This window comes from Drosophila bipectinata, chromosome XL (assembly GCF_030179905.1).
Source record: "Drosophila bipectinata strain 14024-0381.07 chromosome XL, DbipHiC1v2, whole genome shotgun sequence".
In the NCBI taxonomy this organism is placed as follows: domain Eukaryota; kingdom Metazoa; phylum Arthropoda; class Insecta; order Diptera; family Drosophilidae; genus Drosophila; species Drosophila bipectinata.
Window position 1 is genome coordinate 8,427,182 of NC_091734.1, and position 23,213 is coordinate 8,450,394.

Consider the following 23,213-nt stretch of genomic DNA (forward strand, 5'->3'; position numbering starts at 1 on the left):
TTGCGATCAAGCGACAACAACAGTGACAACAAGAGTCGGTGACGGGACGCGCAATGTCCCAGTATCCCGCATGCCCCCCTGCCTCTGTCCAAGCTGGCAGACTCTTTGCCCCCCCCCTGGGCAGCCACCGTTTGGGCCATTTCCATATGCACACTCGGTGCGATTTGGGCTTCTTGGGTTTCAGCGTGTACATCACGTCGCCTTGTTTGTTAACCCATCGCAGCTTCTCTCCGGGGTCTCGGCATGCTCCTGCTCCTGCTCCTCCGCCTCCTCCTCCTATGCTCCTCTTCTGGCCAAGAGCCCTGGGCTCTGAACTTTATTGACCATATTGATTGCTGCTGTATTGATCGCTTGTCGCCGATAAGAAGCAGTTGGTGGGGACTGTTTTTTTTTGGTACCCCAACTCTAAGGTTTATGCGCTGCTCCTGGCCAGGGCTTTTCTATTTCCATCAAAGGCCTCCCTGGGCTTACAGTCTCCCAGGTCATAATTACTGGGAACCATTTGCACTCTTCCGCATAAACGTAGACGTGTCTAGCGATGGCTACCGACCTGATATCCCCAGCCAGCCAGCGGGAGGCATCCTCCGTCCTCTCGCTTGGTTTCTGTTTTTTGGCTCCCAGGGCCTGGGTCCTGGCAGTCAGGTCCCTGGGAAGCGCTGCATATTCATAATTTCCAGCTTGGGGATTATCAATTGCACATCTCAGTCATGAAAACGCATAAACATTTCAAAATGCCCGGCGCGGGTCAATAACTTGACATGAACGAAACAATATGCAGACACGTTCCCAGCTGGGGTGGGGGAGGGGGGATACGGAGGCCACCGTCCTGGCTCCCCCCACCCCCTCCTCAGAAGGTCGAGACAAAGAAATGTGGCCAGTACCATACTATACTTTTCTTTGAATATTTGTCCAGAGTCCATTGATGATGTGTGAATAATTGAAAGCGGTAGAGGTAGCCAGCGGCAGGTTGTTACTTTTTGAGGGGAGGGAGGGGGGTGGTGGGGGAGAGTCCCCCCTTTGCAGAAGAGGAAGCACGAGCTTTTTCCGACTTGAGCCGGTGCTTAGCTTGAAATTTCAAGCCTAGTGGCTGAGTTGTCTGCCAACAACAGGCCCGCAAACACTCCAGAAGAAATCCTCAAGAGGCTGCTGCTGCTGCTGCTGCTGGAGATCATCATCGGCAAGGGGAGCAAGGGGGGCAAGGGGGAAGAAAGGCAAACTGCCCCCGGTTGGCAGACTATCACCCTAGAAAGGGCTCAAAAGACACATACAGAAATGATCCACTACTACTATTACTTTTCTTGAAAGGGTATCTACTACTATATCTTCTTGGAAATACCTTCTTGAAATAATTCCATTACTTGGAATTCGATTAGTATTTTCTCTCTCTGTAAGAATGCGATTCTGTAGCTTTGCTTGGAACTGGAAATAAATAAATAATTAAATGGAAACAAAGGAGAAATAGGAGTACTTCGAGAGAGACACCCACGTACAAACACCTCTAGACGTAAACCCCACGCGTAAGACGATGCTATAAGGTACTATAAGCACTACTATCGGATATCTATTGGGGATCGGATTTTATTTGCCCTCGGGGCTTTCTCTGGCCTCCACCCCCCCTCCACTTTCCTCTTTCTTCCCTTCTCTCTGGTGTCTTGCAATTAATTTATCGCCAGAGTCGCCGGTGCTGGGCTCCGTGATGTGTCAAAACTATTTTTAATTGGTGTCGCAAGTCAGTCACAGTGTCCGGGCCGACCATCCTATCTGAGAGTTGTATATACGATGCTATATGGTACTATATGTTATATGCTATATGGTATATGGTACTTATGGACGCGATTTCCCGAAGATCGTAAACCAGGCGAGATCAAAGCACAACTGACTGTTAAAAGAATTCACTTTCTATTTTCTGCAATTTAATTGATATTTCGCGGCGTTGTGTCTGTCGTACTCCCCCTTCCAGCTCCCCAGCCCCCAGCTTCTAGCCCCCTGCGGGAGTCTCTGCCCACGGCATGCCACGTGACTAATGTCCTGCTCAATAGACACTAAAGATGCATTACCACAGACCCGGCGGAAGGCACTGAAAAAAGTTGTACACTGCCAGAGGACTTGGATGGTGCTTGGGATACCATCACAATCACTGATATTTCGCACAGTGTAGCAGTGTACCAGTATAGATCCGATTCAAAATGCGAGACGGGCGGGAGCGAGATCTGCTCTCACAATTGCATTTTAATGCAAATTTGGTGTCAACGCAATATCGACCATGACAGACGCAGTCTCCTTAGCTGCCATCCTGGTCCCCGCTCTCATCGGTGTACCCATGATGGTGTAGCCCATGGTGGTGTGTAAGTGGCGGCTGCTGGGTGTTAAAGTGACTGATTAAGTTTGTGTTTCTGTTGTTGCCGTGGCTGCCTTTTGACGCTAAACGAATTATACGCTTACGTAGGTGGCAGACACTCTGGCAAAATCGGCGCAAGAAGAAGCAGTCCCCAAGTCGCAGACACTGCAAGAAAAACTAATCAATTTCAATATCCATAGAGACTATAGTAGCTTTAGAAGAACTCAAACCACTTTCTTTCAGTGCCCACACTCGTATATAGCGACAAATGAATTGAGACGCGCCGCAAAAGTTATAAATATTGTCCCTAGAGGGGCGTCATCGTCGCCTTTTTGTTGCCTGTGGCCTGTTCTCCCTTTTTTTTTTTTTTTGGTTTCATTTGGGGCCGATGTCTTGGGACTCCAGTCGAAGCACGGGACTTGATCCTTGTGTGGGCGGTTGTACGCAATGCAAAAATATCCATACCCAGGCACCAGGTAAGGGCGTCTACATTATGATTTAGTTGCGAATCTGAACAGAGAGAATCTTTTTCCCCAATCCGGAGGTCAAGTTGGAGTACGCATTATTTTTCAAAGACATTACCAAACCCATTCCCAGTTGCCATATTTACCATGACATTTTTAATAAAGTCGTAAAATATCTGAGAATCGTAAAAAGTTTCGAATTTATGACGAAACCGAGTGCCTCGAGTTTACGGCGCCTATGCTACTGTCTATGGATCGGATCTGATAGGATAGTGCCGGCTAACCCTCTCCCTCGATCGATGGTACTCAGTAGTGCAATTGAAACCTTTTCGGCAACCTTTTTTTGGATTTTTATGGCGATCGTAAAGCCATACACCAGCTACCTGTTACCTCGCCCATTGAGAGGTGGCCGCTACGGGGGCACCCCATTGATGTTTATCGGGGCTATCGGTGAAAGTTTTATGGCCGTAACGCTAGTAACTGCCCTAGGACTTTATTGCCTCGAAAGGAGAAAGACAGCGAGATCTATTTGGATGGTTATCTAATCTCTATAGACAATGGCCGACTCTGTCAAGGTCGGTGGTAGAAGGTCTCTAATATAGATGTTGAGAGGAAAACCTGGCCAATTTAAGCCCACCGGATTGCCATTTTTCCATTTTTCATTCATCCGATTCAGCCTTCATTGTCATTGAACTTCCTGGCTGGCTGGGCTGGGGAAAAAATTGGTTTTCAATATCCTATCCGTTTTGCCACTTCCTTCGGCCTGATTGCCTGATTTTTATTGCTTCCTGTCGCGCTTTTCCAGCTTCCTGGGATAACCTGCCTGCTTTTGGGTTATTTTTTTTTTTGTGAGTGCCGCCTTGAATCGCATTTCAAAAGGCAACTTAATCGAGCAAAATAAACCGTTTTCATATGCTCGAATTGAGGCAAACACGTCGCATTACAAGGATGCCACGGGGCGGAGGAGTCGGTCGGTGGCTGATTGTTGTCATTCGGCGCGGTCTGGGGTTCTTTGGGGAATTCGCCAAGCGGGCCCAGAAGGGGTTGTCGCTCTCTGTATAATTTTTTTTTTATTTTTTCGCAGATTTTCTTGTTCGAACCGCGTGCGAAATCTTCACCAGGTCTCTGGCTTTGTCAAAGGATTATCACTTCCTTGCGGGGAATCTTCCTTTCTTTCTTTTTTTTGGGGGGGTAGGGCCATGCCCTGCTAATGAGCCATGCCCATAGGCCCTACAATATTTTTGGAGTGACAGTCTGCAATATGCGTTGATTTTTTATGGCCTTCAATTTGCTCCAACTGTGACTGTGACTGCGACTGCGACTGTGACTCCGTTGTGGGGCCAAATACCAAAACTTCGACTCTGTTGTCGATGCTCTGGAGTCGCTGTGCCGATCTCGAAATGCAGATAATAATTATTTCAATATGTGTGACTGACTTGCTTGAATGACTGACTGAATGACTGACTGAGAGACTGACTGCCAGACGGACGGATGGACGGATGGTTGGTTGGTTGGAGGGGCAATGCCAATGCCAAAGCGTCGTCCCAGATCGTCATGATCTTCATTATGCGAGTGGATCAAAACCGCGACGCCGCCAACAACATTTCAGTCTGTTCGCCTGCTTTTTGCCCTCACAAGGGGTATGATGACTACCTGGAAAGAGTTGGAAGAAAAAGGATATCAAACTTCGAAGGATTCCCAACCAATATCCACAAGATCCTCTATAGAGTTTCCTATCAAAAATAGTTATTTTAAAGAGCATTCTATTAGTCGGTCTTCCAGAGGACCGGTCTTTTTTGCAGTTGGCTTGTTTTTTTGCATAATGTGGTTCTTGTTGTTGCTTTTCACTTAATCACTTGTCGGGAGCGGGACGGCGAGTGTGGTGGGGCTTTTAAGTTGAAAATTGAATTTCTAAGAATTACAAAAACAATAACACAAACACACAAATACAAAAACAAAAACAAATACAAAATACAAATACAGAAAAGTGCCGTTGGCATGTCAGCCCATCCGTCCCCCTTTTTGGAAGAAAAAGAAACATCCCCAATCCGTGCCCCGGGGTTCCCACTTCCACTCCCCCCCACCTCCTCCGAGTTTCAGTCACTGTCTCTGAATATGAATATGGATATGGATATGGATATTTGGATAGCATATAGTATCCCAGAGCGTATCAGCACGACTGGCTTCATTTCATTGCATTGCATTAATTTTGCCAATTAAAAAGTAAGGAGAGCCTGCATCCTTGCTGCTCCTCCTCCTCTGCCTTGAAAGCCTTCAATACTTGTGGATATGTGTGTGGGGGTTTTGATGAAATGCCGCTGGCAGTGCCACGCCCACTCTTTATTGGGCTCTGAATTCCTTACCCCAATCAGTTTTTTTTTTTGGGAAGCCGCATCTCTTCATAGTGGTGGGTTGCTTGGTTTTCGAACAACAACAATATCAATAATTAAACAAAAGAGGGTTAATTTCAAGACATGGGTTTGGGTAGAAAAGCTTCTAGCTTAGAAGACACGTCTTCGATTTGCCCTTTTTGTATAGTTCCTGTAAGTCTGTTGTTTTTTAGGGCGTACTTCTGTTCGGGGGGTAGAGGTTCTTCGACCTACACCTCCTCCTTCACCTTGGGCCAGACCCATTCCGAGGCAGAAGGCAATCTTCTGGGGCATCCAGTCGCAACCGTTTTGTGGCGCAATTGTCTCAACCGTCGACGCGTCGCTTGCGTATCGCATATCGCACCTGATGGGCTGGCTGATGCCCTGATGGCGATGGATGGGCTGGTCCAAAAAACAGCTCCACCCTGGGGCCCCCACCCAGGTGGAGGTGGAGGTGGAAGGTGGAAGCCGAAGCCGAAGCGCCGTCCAACCATTCGTATAATTGTCGATGCGTTAAGGTAATTGTACACCCAGCCAGCCAGCCCAACGGAGACGGAGACAGAGACCTGGCCAAAAGCAGAAGAGCTGAGTCGCAAAGCAGAGCAAGGCCGAACACTGAGAGAAATCGTCAAGTTAGTTAACAACTTCCCAAAAGGCAAAAGCCAAACTAATTTTCGCCCAGTATCCATCAGATACTCATGTGTATCTGTATCGCAAAGCATGACGTTAACGCGGGCGGGCTAGCGGGGGCGATAAGTGGGCGCCAAGTGGGCGGAGGTGGTGGTAGGCGGTGGTAGGTGGTGGGGCGGTGCGGCAGTGGGGCGTGGTACAGAGCATAGATGGCTCAGCTACCTTCTGTTCAATGCCATCGTCGTCGAATCACTCAGACGTTTCTAAGTTTGCGTTTGTCGTCGTTTGCCGTATTGATGGCACGCTCCGCCGCCTGTTGGTCCGCCCCAGTACCCTGCCCCCACCCCTGCCCCCCCTCCTGCCTCTGGTAACCGCCACTTACCTCCCCCTGGAGAGCGTTTAAAATTTTAGTTTCTGGCTGAGACAGACACATCAGTTTTGGTTCGGTTCGGTATAGTTTGGTTTTCGGTGTTTGGTTTTGGTCTGATTTGCTAGATTTGATTTCAGGAAATCTCAACCGACTCTCAACCGACTCTCCCGACCCACCTGCGTCTGAAGACCCATTACCCGGGGGTTTGCCTTTGGTTTTCGGTTTTGGATTCCAATTCGGATGCGTTCGTATTCCGATTCGCATTTGTCAGTCGCCCGGTGCCCGGTCCCATTGTTTGCATTGTACCTTGTCTCTATTGTTGCAATTGAAAAATTATAGCAATTAAATGCAATCCCCGAGAGCATTCGAGACTAGGAGTTGAGCTAAGCGCCAAGGTCCAGTTGGCTTTGGCAATGCGACCAGGGATTAGATTCCAGGGTACACCTCTTGGAGATGCTACCAAGAAATCGATTAGGGGCCGCGACATATAGCTGCAGATAGGATCGGGATAGGAAGCTGGAAATTGGAAACCCCGTTTACATGACCCTGGAAGCTGGTCACTTCTGCGAACCGATTGATTGTGTGTGGCTTCCATTGAAAATCGGCTACCGAGCTAGTGTCGAGTTGGGCATATGGACCAGATTTCGTGTCCAGATATCCATAGCTCGGACTAAGCAAGAACCTCTTGGTTAGTGGGTTAAGAGCTTAACCCCCCAAAAACCGTGTGTGTCGCACCCGAACGCGGAAAAAACGTATTAAATACAAAAATTTCCTGGTAATAAAAAAAAAAAAGAACAGAAAGACGGCCAACAGGATGGGTTGGGGGGCTACTGGCTGATGCCAAAAAAATAAAGAAATAAATCTTTAGAGTCAGTCGTCGCCCGTGCCAGAGAGAGAGAGTGACTAAGCGAGGTATAACGTATGTATCTCCGATCCAAAGTCGCGTCCGACTCGTTGGGTTTATCGTTGCTTTTGTTTATTTCTTGTATCAGCGTGTAAATCTCGCTCACACACCAAATGAAATACTGAGACTCGGTGTTCAGAGTTCAGACAAAAAATTTTATTGGAAATCTGTACGCAGAAATAGTCATCACCGCATCCTCAGTTCTCTGTTGCCTCAGTTCCTCAGTCCATGGTCCACGGTCCTCATTCTCATCATTATTATCGTCATTATGATCATCTTTCGGATTCGAATTCAAGCGCATCTTCATCTTCATCTGCCGCCCCGATCTTACTTGTTTGTTCCCTGTGTTGTTGTCTCTGGTGCTTCAGATGCATATCTGAACGGCTGGCAATAAAAATATATATGAGCTGTTGATGACTGCATATAAAAATTATACGAAACGCTCCAGAAGGGTGGGAGGGATGTGCGTGATATATGTGTGTCGATCGGTGGCAGGAACAGGAGGTAGTATTCCCTATCTATAGTACAGTACCACCTCCAGTAATTCTCATGAAAGCTGCTGCAGAAATATCGATGCTTCGATCTATCGATAATTTTTTCTAAACTTTCCTGAAATTAGTAACCTTTGACATTTCCTTCATGTCAAGTCGGTAGAACTTTCCCCACCAGACAACCTCACTCCAACACATTCCTCACAACGGAAAACACTGCCAAGTATCGAGCTATTTTCATAATAATTTTCACCAATTTCACCCAAAAAATATTCAAAAAATGGGACGCGCTCCGCATAGAAAGAAGATACGCCCACGGCGCCCCATAGGGCGTGTCGAGGAGCAGGAGGACTACGACCTGCTGACCGCCGAGGAGATGTCGCAGTCGATGCAGCGCTGGACCTACGACTGGCTGCGATCCCCCGATACGGATTCGGACTCCGAGATCGGAGCCTACCGTCGGTCAAAGTTTCAGGACTTGAGTGCCTACGGGGAGTGGCGGCTGCCGGACGGTAAGACCAGCTGGGACTTTCGTCAGAGCGCCATCGACCTGATGCTGAAGTTGAAGTCGGAGCCGTATCCGGAAATTTTCCGGCCGCCGCCCCTCTTGGTGGCCAAGGGCGCCACCAACCAGTTATTCAATCCTTTGCGGTACACCCCGAACCGCCGCCTCTTCACGGAGGCCCTGCCCTTGATCTGCGCCCGGGTGAAGGAGCTGATGGAGCCGCCAGAGTGCGAGGGTGCCGTGGGCTATGACCAACGCTACTACGTGTCCTCCACCTTGGTCAAGTCGTTGTCGGCGCACCCGCGGCCCTGCCGCTACCCGCCCGAGGGCAACTTGCCGGGCGCGAACCAATCCTGGATGGATGGGCGGCACTGCGCCCGGTTCTTCGTGGAGCTGCAGAAGCCCCTGGTGGACTACCAGCGTCTCAGGCGACTACCGTGGCGGCATCGGCCGCAGTTGCGTCCCAACAAGCTGGCCATTGGATGCCGCCGCAAGGTCAAGAAGCCGCCCAGAACATACCGACCCCTGCGGCCGCGGGCCAGGATCATCCTTGACGAGGAGACCGGCGAGGAGCCGCAGCAGTGGCTCGAAGATGAGGAGGAGCCGGACCTCTACTTTGACCATGACCTAGACCTAGAGCCGGTATCGGCAGCCTCGGCAGACTATGTCGAGTGCGAGCCGGACTTGGAGCCCAACTCGGATGCTACCTTGCGCTCCTCCCCGCGCCTGTTGCGTACCCAGTCCGACATTCTACTGGAGCTACCAAAGAGCGACGTTATGCTAAGGTCCTGGCTTAGCCTGGAGAGCTTGATCTAAGTCGGTTAAAAGAGCAAAACACCATACGATGAAGAACAATTGTAGCAGCAACACAGGCAGCAGCTCATCGATCAGTTAAAATTAATAAAATACTCAATAAATGCGCTCACAAAAACGTGTGCAAACAATCGATCAATCAGGCGCTATGACAGCTCCCAGGGCCATGGCTGTAGCCGGTCCGAACTGTCTGCTACCAATCCGTTCCGAGGCAGGGACTTCAAAACAATTACACAGCAGCATTTCCAAGTCGCGAAACAAGCGGGTAACTGCCACCGGACTCGGCCTCGGGCCTGTGACTGTGACTGTGACTGTGGATTCAAGCGATTAATCGATAGCAAATAAAAACATTTCGACAACTACTTCCAGAGAACAGAAAACGTATCATAAAGGCGGTAGAGAACCCCAAACAGTACACTGCGGGAAACGACAGAGAGTTCTAACCATTCTAGAGGCTCATTCCCTTTAAGGTTTCCTCACAGTGTAGCCCACTTCATGGACAGCACCAGCGGAGGCTGTCAACAAGTCGACGTTGTGGGATGAGTGGCGTGGTACGCATAAATGCCATGGAAATTTTCTTTTTAATCAATTATGAGTATTAACCGAAAGGGGCCATATGGGGATCCGGGATCTGGGGATCTGGGGATCTCTGGATCTGGGAATCGGGGAGCATGTGGTTCTGTGTGTTTGTTGTTTGTGTGTATCTTGTATCTGGTATCTGCGATCACCGATCGTCGATCGTTGTTGGGGTGAGAGCTTGAATGCGAGGCTCGCGCGGCGGCGGCCGAAAGATACAAATCCCAAACATTCTTCGCTGAATGCTGTGGATGCCAACGCCAGACCTAAAGATCTTCCTAAATATGGTATATACATATGTGTGTGTGTGTGTGTGCGAGAGTACAAGTGTAATCCCTGAATCCAAGTGGAGTGCCACTTTGAGGGCTTCTCGATCTCAAGAAGCAACCATCGGATTCGTTCGAACTCTTCATCCTTTTCGCCTGCCAGTCCTTCTAGGTCCTCGAGACTATCTCGATCTCGAACCATATCTATAATATGTAGATACCTAGACGCCTCCGAAACCTATATGCCCTGGTTATCCAGGGTAGCTCCAACAAATCATAATCGGTGGCTGTAGACAGTAGCTGCGTTCGCTTCAAACGGTCGACAGTTTGTCTGTCAGATTGACAGTCCGACCAGCGACGCGGCTGCAAGGCGGCAGAGGGCGAGTCAAGTGCAGAGCCACCAACAAGTTGCATTCGCCCGATGCACTGAGAGAAACCAGCCCCAGAAGCTAGGTCCAGGAAGAGGGTCTTCCAGCGCAAAATTTCTCTAAATGTCGAGATGGGTCTGGTGTTGGCTCTGGACCTGGGGATAGGAAGGAAGGTAGCGAGGGAGCTTTGCAGGAGTCCGGGCGTAGGCCGCTTGACTGACTGACGGACTGGCTGTTGGCTTCTGTTTGCGGCGCTGACTCGGCACATTTCCAGATCTGCGGATCCCCAGATCCGCACACTCGAACCCAAACCCAAACCCGAACCTCAGCCTGAACCTGAACAGCATCTGCGCCTCCGGTATCCTCCGAGTCCGAATCTGACATTGGAGTCGCAAGGCCTGATGATTTTCCGCCTGGACAACCTGTTGGCAACTCATTAAATAATGCCGATGACTGGACAAATTCGAGGAGGCCTCCGGGCGAGGGCTCCCGGGGGCCAGCAATCTGTATTTTGAATTCCATCCTCCAGCTTCATACTCCGCTCCAGCCCCGCTCTGCTCCGCTCCATCCTGAAAAGTGATTAAACAAGCCCTGCATAATCCTTGCTGCGTCGAGGAATTGCATTCGGCCCGTTGTTGCCTGTTGGTGGAACGTTGGCGTTATAATTCTACCTACCTACCCACCTAACCACCTTCAAGCCTCCCAGTCCTCCGTCCGATCCCCGCCAGCTGACAGGCTGCTTCTGTTCCTTTGGAGGAGCGTCTTGGAGGCTGTGTGTGCCAAAGTGACACTTGTACAGATTTTCTTAATGCGCCAAAGTGCCACTTGTCGTCTGTTGACGCTCCTCCGAATCCCATCCCATCCCATGCCCATGCCCATGCCCTGGCCCTGGCCCTCTGACTTGGCCAGAAAGTCTCTCCACAGATCGAAGCCGTTTTGTACGTGTCTTGGCGGTGAAATTTTGTTAAATCAGCCGTCCCTTAGGTTACCCCGCTACTCTTATTCCTGGCCAGTGCGAAGAACAATTTGTCACATGCCAAATTAATAACGAGAGTGGTCCTGCGTCCAGGACTTGGTCGAGGAACAGTAGCTAAGGATTTGGCTTCTGTGGGCTGTGAACTAGACGAGTGCCAAGTGCTGTACAGTGGACTCTGAACTCTAAACCTCCAATCATGGCTCAAATCTAGCTTGTATAGCAAAATAATTAATTAAAGAATAGATAAAGCCAAAAGGGAACCCTCTTTCGGTGGCTTCTCTGAGGTTCTCTGGATGAGGTTCGCCCCTTAATTTATTTGTCACCGAACCGAAGCGCAAATGAAGTTCGAAAAAGCCACCAGCCAGCCAGCCTGACATGCAAAGGAAAGCCACGGAAAGTCGTTTGAAATCATACGAGAGCCACAACAAAAACGCTGGGGAAATAATTACAAATTAAAATGAAACACGGAATGGTACATCCACATGTGTTGAAGAGAGAAGCAGGGTCTCTACCGGGTTATAAATAGCTACGTTGACGACGCCGCTGGCCACGCATGCGCAAAGATTTGTCATAATTGATAAACGACAACATCGGCCGGAGCGCTACTCCACCTCCTCCTCCGATCTCCTCCTCGTCAGCAAAAAAAGTGACGAGTCAAGACGGCCAATTTAGAGTTCCCTTTTTTTTTTTGTTGCTCCAGAGGGGTGAGCCCGAGACAGGAGCAGTGGTGATCATCACGCCATGTCTATGGGGAGATCTATCAACGAAAAGGTTTCTTATTTGAATTCTCTCACTGGAGAGGCTTAAAACTCATCTGGGGGAAACTGAAATTCCATTGATGGGCAGTTAGGATCGACTTGGATCGACACATTCTTGCTGAAAACCGAAAGATGCCACTCCGAATCTCGATCTCGAATTGAATCCCAGCCAAGTGACGATGACAATGACAATGACAACTTTAGCATCGGCACCAGACTGCAGCCTCGAATGATGAAGCCAAATTGGCAATGCGTCTCTGTCTCTCCCCTCCTGCCCCCGGCCTCCTGCCACCGGCCCGAACGTGAGAACCAATTGCTATGTATGGTCATTACAAGCCGACCAGTCGGAGACCAGCTCCAGAGCCAGCCAGAGATAACCCATAAATATTTTAATGATGATTACATTTTAAAAACGGGCACTGCAGCACGAAACTCCCGATCGAATGAGAAATCACGGTGCCGATCATGACCATCCAACCGCTGGGTCTGATGCGCTGGGTGCACTGCTGGCCAAGATCGGCCCAAGATGCTCCTGCTCCCTGCTCCTATATGATGAGCTATACTTGCCCGGCACTGGGCGACACTGACGACATTTTTCGAATCGCATTGACAGGCCGGACTGGGACTAAAAGCGATAATTATTGTGCCTGTAAGTGTCGGTGATCGTGTTCTCCAGCAACAGGAGGAGCAGCTGGTGGAGTATATACCAACGATGTGTACTATATTCCTGTCCCTCTGATCGACGGCGTTTGCCAATGTAATTTCAATAATTTTATCTGCTGCCGCTCGCGTCTGCCGTGATTCGATTGGCGAGCGGTGACAGATCAAAGCCTCCGTTGCACTGAAAGAAAAAGGGCTTCAAGTTATCTTAAGGATCACCTCATCATAAGATTAAAGACTTGAAACTTTTCTCCCAATGTAGTCGGCAAAGATCAGTGATCAGCACCGGCAGGCTGAAGATGGGTGGAGCTCCTCAGTTCGACTGCCTGCTCCAGATGTTTAGCTCGAGGAGCTGGTAGCTAAAAGCTGGTACTCGGAGCTCGAAGTTCCAGCGATCGCAATCACTGTGAAAGGAGTCAGTGGAGGGTGTGCAGGAGGAGACCCGCAGACGCAATCATCAACTTCAATGCGAGCGTCATCAGCCGACCACTGCCAATTACTCGCTGGCATTGTTGACATGCCTTTTGCCATTTGCATCGTTTTCGTATTGATTTGTTTAGCTCTTTTTCGGCATCAGATCCCGGGTCCTGTCCATCCTTCGATCTCCAGCATTTTTCTCCCACGGAGCGTGTGAATAATGGTCAAAGATGGGCCGGATTGGGTTCAATGCGCCCACGGAGTCGATCACAAAAATATGTCAAAAATCTATTGAACATCGAACATCGGATGGTGGGGCATGCCTGTGTAGGTCAGTTATCGACCCAGTTTACGTGAATGAAGTTGTCTGGAGAGAGTTGGAGATCTGGATGCTCCTGTGGGATGCTTCCCACCAACAGCTCCAACCCAGATCCAACCCAGATCCACATTCGGGGGCAATTAAAATTCGATTGAAATCGTCACGAGGTGAACATGCTAATGTCAGATCGCCGCGCCTGTCGTTTTTTAGCGGCCCGGGAGCGTTTTTCCCACACCAATTGGCGGCCCTAACCGATATTGGGTACCCCGCAGGTCCCTCCACTCCCTACTCACTCCCCGAAAAAAAAAAAGCATTTCGGTCGCATTTCATTTGGGATTCCGTGAACGTTTCGGTTCAAACATAAAAATAAATAAAAATCAGTACAATTCGAAGAGCTGTTGTCGCCTTTGAGCTTTTGCGACAATCACTCACGTTGCCATTTGGCGGTTCCGTCTCAGGGGTTTCCACCTCTCCATGCCCCTCTCCCCCCTCCTGGGTCGTCCCTTGATCGAATCATCGTTCAATCATCGGTGATCGTCTTTGAGGCCCCCAGTCCCAGTCCCATACCTCGGTCTCTCGGTGGGGAGTTTATTTATTTGTTAAATGTTCTGCGTATTGAAATGAAATTTGTGTCGCTCAACACGATGACATATTCAATTATTCGATACGATGCCACGTGATTGAATTATTGAAATATCTTCATGGGGGCTGATGGGTCCAGGTGATGGATTACACTAGTTCTGAGGCATCCAGATAGTTGGCTTGTGGAATAAATTCATTCAAAGTAAGAATCCCCAAACTGTTACCCAAATCCCAAGATCACCAAATTGAAGAGTATATCAAATTCATAGCCCAAAAATGGACGAAGATCAAGTGGAATGCCGGAGTACCAGCAGCGATCAGGAGCTGGACCATAGCCGGTGCCGTCGAAAGGCCGTTCACTATGCCTCCGTTGGGGATTTCCTCTCCAGCCTCAACATCAACGACACCTCGGTGAGCTCCCTGCAGGGCCTGCAAACCCTAACCCTGGAGGATTACTTGCGTACCATGCGCAATCCGGAGCAGATAACGCCCTCGAATTCCAACTCGAAGTCGAACTCGCCTTCGCCCTCGCCCTCGCCCTCACCCTCGCCTCCGGGTGATGGCAATCGGCAGTTGCGCTGCAAGTCTCCACTAAAGTTGCGACTCGGCCGGGACATTCACCGCGTTGGATCTCCGGACAAGGAGGCCTTCATCCCCCAATACCACAGTCCACCAAGTCCACCCGAGGAGCCCCGCAAAGTTCAGCTCTCCTTTAGCTTTTAGTAGTGGACCTGTTTTGTTGAGCCGTGAATCATATCGTCCAAGACGCGTCCTTAGATTTTATTTCTTTCTGTTTTTTTTTTTTTTAATTATAAAAAATGATCCACCACCCCCCCACCCCCTCTCCAAAGTGCCAGCCGAATGGGATTTTTCTTTTCTAATCGAAAAGCTCGCATGACAGCTCACTTTGCATAATTGTGCACCGGATCGGGTGGCGCATACAAAAATGGATATTGAACCGAATTCCTGATGGATTTTTTAATGGTTTGATTTATGAGAGGGGAGTGGATTCCAGTGGATTGGAGGAGCATCAACATGTTAATTGAGCTGTTTATCGATTTGTCAACAATCCAGTACCATCGGGGTTTATTGACTATTAAAATTGTGTCAAAATGTGTTTGAAATTTTTTATTGCCAATTGTACAAGCGGTGGTGGCGGTGGCATGTAGACTGGATCTGTGGGTAATGTGGATTACCAATAAACAATATCGGTTTTGGCCGAATTGGAATTCGTAGCTGATCCCCAGGGCCGAACCGAACGAACTAATTAAAACACCCGGCTGGCAAAGCGTGAAGCTTAACCGACTCGGTTTCTGAAATCAAATCAAAATCGAATTCGAGAAACGCTCCAAAGAATAGACAGCCGAATCGGACAAGCTCGCAGCTTGAGGCACTGGGGATACAGGGCACTACACAGAGAGAAAAGAAGGGTTAGGACCCTACATCCCTACAAGTCTTTGAAGATATAGTTCCTCCTTTTTTCTCGCCGTGCGAGTCGAGTTTGAATAATGAGCCCTGAAGAGTGGCGGTCAGTCCGCTTGACTAACTGACTGAATGACTAACTGACTGAATGACTGACTGACTGACGGGTTGAATGAGTGGCAGGGTGCCCTGTAGATTGCGGGGGGGCGGAGCCTGACTGACATTTGATTATTGGCTTCCAATTTGTTGCAGATTTTGTTTTCATTTTCCATTCAAGCGCAAATTGCGTGCCTTGGCAATCACGGTTCTCCAATTTGCAGAATCTCGGTGGCAGAAAGGGATGGCACGAGTACCGGGACAAGGACAGGGACAGGGAGAGGTAGAGGGAGCTCTGAACAGAAGTCAAATTGTGGCCAACATGGAAATTAATGGAAGGCGATCGAAGGAACGGTGGAGCTGCAGATCAGGGCTGCTGTTGTTGCCAAATCGGCGGCAGGAAAAGAGTTATTAGCCAGAGAGAGATAGATAGACTAAGGAGGAGTAAGGAGGAGCAGGAGGTGGTGGAGGAGGTGGAGTCCTCCATGGCCTTTGTTGCCTTACTTGCTCCGTTTTCTGTTTAATGACGGCAGTTCGATCGATTTGGCTGGCTACGAATCGTGGCAGCCCCACCTCCAGGGTCCACTTCCACTACCAGTTGCTGGATCGGTGGTTTAGTGATGGACCTTATGGACCAGTGAATCCAGTACTATAGCATAAGAGACCTATATTCCTCGTGACACGATATCATCCCTATTATCGGGGACCAGTCCTCGGCACAATTTCAGATCACTGCTGCCGTTGGTAGCTTTTTTTTTTTGCCTGCTTCTCTCTGTGTTGTTGGCCAGGCCAGAGCCCAGGCTCCAACTCCAACTGACTGGCATTTCGATCTGTCTGTCAGTCAGCTGCCATTTTAGCTCGAGACCAGCTCCAGACACAGATACAGATACAGATACATAGCCGAGATCGAGCAGCCAACCCAGTCCACGAACCAATTGATTGACATTGCCCACAACGCCCTTTTTTGGCCAACATGGGGCGGTCCAATTGGGGAGGGGGGGCTTCTACTTAATATTATTATTTTTCCTGTTTTTCTGTAGCAACTGTACCGGAAATGTGTGAAAATGCGAACCATTCATGAAACTTCTGCTGCTACAGCTACAAATTATACAACAATAATTAATTAAGGCAGAGAGTACGGAATGGCTAACAGAAACCAGTTAGCAAGTAAGCAGTTACCAACTCTACCTCTAAGTCGAAGTTCATTCAAGAAAAGCTGACAAAAAAAAAAAAAAAATAAAAACAGTTACCGGTGGAGCGGTCAAAGCCGTGTAATTATGAAATTCAAAGAAATCAGGCATTAAACTAAACAATCTCGAAACACAAACAAGAAAAATATGATATATGACCGCAGTCGGGTACTCAACCTCGGCACTCTGGTACTCTCTGGCTCTTGAAAAAAAAATGTTTTTTTTTATAACTAAATTAGCATGAAACCACCGCCCATTGATAACTCCAGTCTTGGCTGCTTCAGTGGCCCATTCAGAGGTTGACAAATTAATACACAAGTTTTTTAGGTTTTTTTTTTTTTTTGAAGTCGGCCGACTGGATTTCTAATTGGGAAGTGCTATAAAAAAATTAAGAAAAAAAGCCAACTCCAAGTCCAAGTCCATCGGGTTTGATTGCCAACAAACTCGTCTTTTCTCACCATTTGCCAGACGGGTTGGTTTACGATTATTTTTACAACCATTATTGTTATTATTTAGTCGCCTGCTCGTCTTTGTATTTTTTTTTGGTCTTACAAGAATTTCCAGCGAAAATTTTGAATTTATAGCCATTAAACTCTGAGTTATGTCTTCATATTATCCGTGTGTTGTGTGGAAAGCTGACTAGGATGGGGGGGAAAAGCCAACCTCGAATTTCCATGAAACCCTAACTCCGATTTAAGATGAGAACTAATGCATGGTCTCTCGCTCCTTCTGGGAATCTTTACATATCTGGACATTTTTCTATAATTAGTAGAGCTCCTTACACTTTCCAGAGAGAGGTTCTCATCGCTTCAATTGAGCAGTCGCCGGAGATTTTCCATTTGCCATTTTCCCAGGCGACTTCAATGTGCCACAAACGTGTACACATTTCTAATTAAATTTTCAAAGTTGTTTTTTCCATTCTGTGCGATTTTTGATTGACATTTTACATTAAATGTTCTTCTCCAGCCGAAGCATCCAAAGCTCTCCTCAAGGAAGAGTCAGAGTCAGAGTCCAGAGACGAAGACTTGCCACAGCCACGTTGAAATTGATCAATTTCACATAATTTCAAGGCAAGTCGGACGTGGTAATGCAAATCCGACAGATGCGACTACAACTGCGATTGCGATTGCGACTGTTAGAAGAGCTTAGATCGCTTTTCTACCCCTCCATTCCACTCCCCCCTGGAAGACTGAATCAGGTTTTTGGTCGAAAGCCCGGTGGTCAGTCGGAGGGGCATGGTATGGAAGGATTCCAGTTTCCACCGACTGGACCCGACTTATGATTGACAACGACAGTATGTAAGTTCCAGGTCCAGGCCCAAACCCAAACCCAAACCCAAACCGAACCATTCTGAACCTAAACCAAAGCCGAACCGTGGCGATCTGCGAATATACGTATCCCTGACAGCTTGACGGCCTTTGGGCGCTTTAAACGTTTCGGTTGCCTCCCTCGCCGCTCCATTGGCCTTGCACTGAAAGAAAAGATAGAGATTCTTTCTATTTTTAACTCTTATTGGGAAAACAATCTACCAGTTTAAACCTTAACCATCTGAAAATAAAACTTAATCATAACTTAATTAAATAATCCTGATTTTTCTCAGTGTCCTGCACCTCACCTGAACTGCCCCGCTCCCCTCGCCTTTTAATTGCTCGCCGTCTGCTGGATTTCTTCAGCTTCTTTCACAATTTCATTGATCTTTTTTCGAATGTGCGCAACTGTCGGATTTTGTGAGCTGTCAGTGGTGTGGCTGTGGATCCTCGCATCCCCAACCTCCCCAACCTCCCCAACCCCCAACCTAGACCCCCACCTGCTTTCGCTGACTGTGTGTCTGTGGCGTGGCATATCTTTGATTTGCTAATTAACGGTTTGTCGGTTCAGTTTGACATTTGAACATGAGTTCTTGACATTTCTCTTTCTCTCTCCGTCGATTTTGTTTGGGTGTCAAGGGGTTAAGAGGGTCTAGGCCAGGGGGCCCAAGGGGCCAAGGGGGCATCCATCTCATCTTCGGACCATCTTATTGATTTGATTCGCCCTTGAGTTCTCTTTTACCCTTTTTCGAGAGTGTCCATCAGAAAAAATTGGAAAAAAATATTAAGAAGTTTTGGTGATCCATATTTGGGTGCAGAACGATGGGGAATTGAATGAGAAAGCTTTTGAGGTATCCCTCTCAAGGATCGGATAAGAATTGGCTGAGATGCAGGCACCTTCCGGGCAATCTATTCGTGGATTTCCAAGGGGGTCCATGGCAAAAATTTGGGAAAAAATTTAAAAAATATTGGGTATCCATATTTTGATGCAGAATGACGGAGAATTGAAAAAGAAAGCTATTGAGGTATCCCTCTCAGGGATCGGATAAGAATCGGCTGAGATACAGGCACCTTTCGGGCCAACTAGGGGTTTTCGTGGATTTCCAAGGGGGTCCATGGCAAAAATTTGGAAAAAATTTAAAAAATATTGGGTATCCATATTTTGATGCAGAATGACGGAGAATTGAAAAAGAATGCTATTGAGGTATCCCTCTCAGGGATCGGATAAGAATTGGCTGAGATACAGGCACCTTTCGGACCACCTATGGAGATTCGTGGATTTCCAAGGGAATCCATGGCAAAAATTTGGGAAAAAATTTAAAAAATATTGGGTATCCATATTTTGATGCAGAATGACGGAGAATTGAAAAAGAAAGCTTTTGGGGTATCCCTCTGAAGGATCGGATAAGAATTGGCTGAGATACAGGCACCTTTCGGGCCACGTATGGGTTTTCGTGGATTTCCAAGGGGGTCCATGGCAAAAATTTGGAAAAAATTTAAAAAATATTGGGTATCCATATTTTGATGCAGAATGACGGAGAATTGAAAAAGAAAGCTTTTGAGGTATCCCTCTCAAGGATCGGATAAGAATCGGCTGAGATACAGGCACCTTTCGGGCCAACTAGGGGTTTTCGTGGATTTCCAAGGGGGTTCATGGCAAAAATTTGGGAAAAAATTCAAAAAATATTTCGTATCCATATTTTTATGCAGAATGACGGAGAATTGAAAAAGAAAGCTTTTGGGGTATCCCTCTGAAGGATCGGATAAGAATTGGCTGAGATACAGGCACCTTTCGGGCCACGTATGGGTTTTCGTGGATTTCCAAGGGGGTTCATGGCAAAAATTTGGAAAAAAATTCAAATAATATTTTGTATCCATATTTTTATGCAGAATGACGGAGAATTGAAAAAGAAAGCTTTTGGGGTATCCCTCTCAAGGATCGGATAAGAATTGGCTGAGATACAGGCACCTTTCGGGCCAACTAGGGGTTTTCGTGGATTTTTAAGGGGGTCCATGGCAAAAATTTGGAAAAGAATTCAAAAAATATTTTGTATCCATATTTTGATGCAGAATGAAGGAGAATTGAAAAAGAAAGCTTTTGAGGTATCCCTCTCAGGGATCGGATAAGAATTGGCTGAGATACAGACTTGGGTGTAGGTTGTTTCAGGCTAAGCTGGACATTGTTGCGAAAAGATATTCCTCCTAGTTTCAAATTTTTTTTGTTTTTAAAAAAGTTTTCCCTTCGATTTGTGGCATGTTTTGTTCCTAAAATGCAATCTGCAGTTGTGGCTTCCCGGCCAATCCCACATTCCCGGATACCTCGTGTTAACTCGCAAGTACAAATCGCTGTACTAGACCCGAATTGATGGTCAACTGGGATCTGGGACCTGGGATCGCCGACACGACGACACGAGGAACCAACATTGTTAACACCTTGGCCGTGTCCAATCCCGGTCTGCGGCCGGTTAATATTAATGATGATGTGGTGTTGATGCTAAGTGCAGTTTAATAAATGAATTGTCTCCCATGGCAGCCGAAGAAGCACAACGTTGCAGAAGAACCTGCCCAAAGGCAGGTCGTAATCCATCACCAGATTTCGTCTTAGTTTTGGTTTCATTATGAGACGAGGCATCCCAGCCATGGCATTTGCATTTGCATGTGCACTCGAAAAAAAAATTGTTATAGAGAAGTAGAAGACTTTGCCACACTAATCTATAGTCTTAAGTCTTGGATTGTTAGTTCTTGGTTTTGGTAGTTTCTCTAATTTCATGGGTGGGTGAATCTCTTCGGCCCTATCGCAGTTTGCGGAGTTTGCTCCACTGTGCCGGAGCCCATTTGTCTAGTGGCTCCTTTCCTTCCTCCTCATAGGCTCATAGGCTCGCTATTTCTTACAACTTCTTCAAACAACTGCAACAACTGACATATCATAAACAACAACAGCAACACGGGCCGATGTCTGTTGCATTTCCAACTTGTTGAGGCACTGAGAGAAGAGGTCTTGTCAGTTTGGAGTTAAAAGACAGTAGTTTATGTAGTTATAAGACTAAAATCTATTGATTTCTTCTGAGAAAGAAGACCTTCTTCTGAGACCTTTCCAGCTTTATTATTAGTTTCCTGCCGAACTGGATTATTCTCAGTCTATGACTTCAAGCTGGAACCTTTTGTGGCAAAGTGTTTTGGAATCTCTCGTTCGCGTTCGCGTTCGTTTTGGCCAGCAACGTCTAACAAGCCAAAGAAAAATGGGCCCAACGCCAACTCTGGGCTGAAGCGCAAACACATTAAAAATTGTTTCTGCTCCGTCTTCCTTCATCCAGGGCCTCCTCCTCCTCCTCCTCCTTGGTCTGCCATCTTTGGAGGCTGTAGTATTTGGCCAAAAAATACTCTATACTTGGTCGGGAATAGGCAATAGCTGCCATTCGGGGAGTAGGTCTAGACCCAAACTACTCCCTGAATCTGGCTTTACATAATATACAACGTATACTGTTGTATGTAGTAGGGCTTAGTGCATTTTTTGGTTCGATCTCAGCTGCCACGAGCCCCCAGGCACGAAATGCACTTTGCGAAAAAGGCATTTTTCCACCAAAACTTGTTTCGATTTTGGCCAGCCTGCCCTTGGGCGATTTTGGTGCGAAATGGCACTCTGCTCCTCTACCCTGGTCTCTGTGCGATTTGTCTTGGCCTGGCAAGTTAATGTGGCAATTGTATGCTAAGCAGGAAAATGCAATGCTGCCACCATACTCCACCATACCACCTCTCCCTCTGCCCTCTTGGAAAATGGAGGCGGAGCTGGGGCAACGGTTTCATGAATGAATTAGGCGGTGGGCAAAAGTTCGGTGGATCTCGGTGGCGAAAGGGCAACAACTCAATTTACAGTTGTTATATATTTGCTGGCCGACAGTCCGTCCATATGGCCGAGGGTCCGGTGATTTTTCTTATTTCTTCGGAATGCCACTGCCCGCGGGTCGGCCATTTTTTCCTTGGAAAAATCCAAAAGAAAGAGGAATGAGGAGGGGTGGAGGTGGGGGGATAGGAGATGATTTTCTGGGACATCTCATGGGTGTGATTTTAATTTCATACACAAATGAACGCACCCTGTACCCCCCACCCCCCTCTCTCCTGCTAGATGCCCCGCGAAAGAGCAATAGCTCCCACGAAGATTAATAACATAGAGCTGCACACCCACTCCCCACACCCTACACCCCACACCCGCACACACACACACACTCGTGAATAAATAACAAAAATAAAATACAAAATGCACAAAAAATGAACAATAACCAGTGGCGGATAAATGAGAGGGGTGCTGGGGTGCCGGGGTGTTGGGTGGTGGGGGGTGGTTGGCGGAAAATGAAATTTATGCATAATGCCGAAAAGCGAGCGGGCGGAATGGCCCATCAAAAAAGCGGCGAATAAAAAGTGACTGTGGAAAGTCGCGGGGAAAAAAAATGCCAAACTAGGAAGAGCAATTGGACGAATTGATGCCAGGAGGGGGTGGTGGTGGGCAAGGTCCTTGGCAGGTCCCATCCATGGACAAAAAATCGAGACGAAATCCACATGCCCTGAGTATCAGTTTTAATTCCCTACCGTAGCATATTGTTTGCTTATTTTCCTCCTGAAACTGAATCTTAAAGCATCCTCCAAGTCCTCCAAGTGGAATTGCAAGCCCCAAGTACCCGGCTGATGTGTAGTTCAGCCTCCAAAATGGGGCACATCCTTGCTCGTACATCAAGGATCAATGGCACGTAGCGGCACTAAAGTTATTAAAGCCATAAGATACTTTAGCCAGGCGGACGGGCGCCCGCAATCCAATCCCAATCCCAATCTGAATCTCAACGTCCATACGTATGTATGTATGTGTATGTGCTTGTATTTGCATATATGTATATATAGCCAGATAAATGTATTGTGTGTGCCTCGATGTTTTGTGGGCGATACATTGACGCACCCCCTCGTCGAATAAAAAAAAAAATAAACAAGAAAGGAATGCTAACTTCGGGCGGAGCCGAAGTTTATATACCCTTGCAGTTAAAACCGGATATATATCGCAAACATCGGATATAGTTGGCCGATCCTTATGGGAATAGGAATATATAATCCAATTTATTACAATACAAAATCTAAAAAAAGTCCCAAACTTCTATCTTCAAAAATACGAAAGTTGATATTTCTACCAAATACCATTTCCGATCGTTCAGTTATATGGCAGCTATAGGATATAGTCAGCCGATCCTAATGAAATTTGGTAGGTCGGATCAACTGACCAATTATATAATCTGTACCAAGTTCCAGCTTTCTATCTTCAAAAACACGAAAGTTGGGTCATTTCCGATCGTTCAGTTATATGGCAGCTATAAGATATAGTCGGCCGATCCTTACGAAATTTGGCATATCG

The 23,213-nt window shown here is 47.4% G+C and overlaps 3 protein-coding genes across 4 annotated transcripts in view; all 3 read left to right on the forward strand.

Moving 5' to 3' along the window:
• LOC108121642 (uncharacterized) overlaps positions 1–23,213 on the forward strand; it is a 37,407-nt gene that overhangs the window by 1,404 nt on the left and 12,790 nt on the right. The window lies entirely within an intron of this gene.
• LOC108121733 (uncharacterized) lies at positions 7,731–9,002 on the forward strand. The gene has a single exon (XM_017236019.3). The coding sequence runs from the start codon at positions 7,847–7,849 to the stop codon at positions 8,885–8,887; it is 1,041 nt and encodes a 346-aa protein (XP_017091508.2). The 5' UTR covers positions 7,731–7,846; the 3' UTR covers positions 8,888–9,002.
• Positions 13,983–14,603, forward strand: LOC108121734 (uncharacterized). The gene has a single exon (XM_043210090.2). The coding sequence runs from the start codon at positions 14,083–14,085 to the stop codon at positions 14,527–14,529; it is 447 nt and encodes a 148-aa protein (XP_043066025.1). The 5' UTR covers positions 13,983–14,082; the 3' UTR covers positions 14,530–14,603.

What these genes read in the sequence shown, in the direction of transcription:
- LOC108121734 (XM_043210090.2), top strand. Translation starts at nt 14,083, where the DNA reads ATGGACGAAGATCAAGTGGAATGCCGGAGTACCAGCAGCGATCAGGAG.
- LOC108121733 (XM_017236019.3), top strand. Translation starts at nt 7,847, where the DNA reads ATGGGACGCGCTCCGCATAGAAAGAAGATACGCCCACGGCGCCCCATA.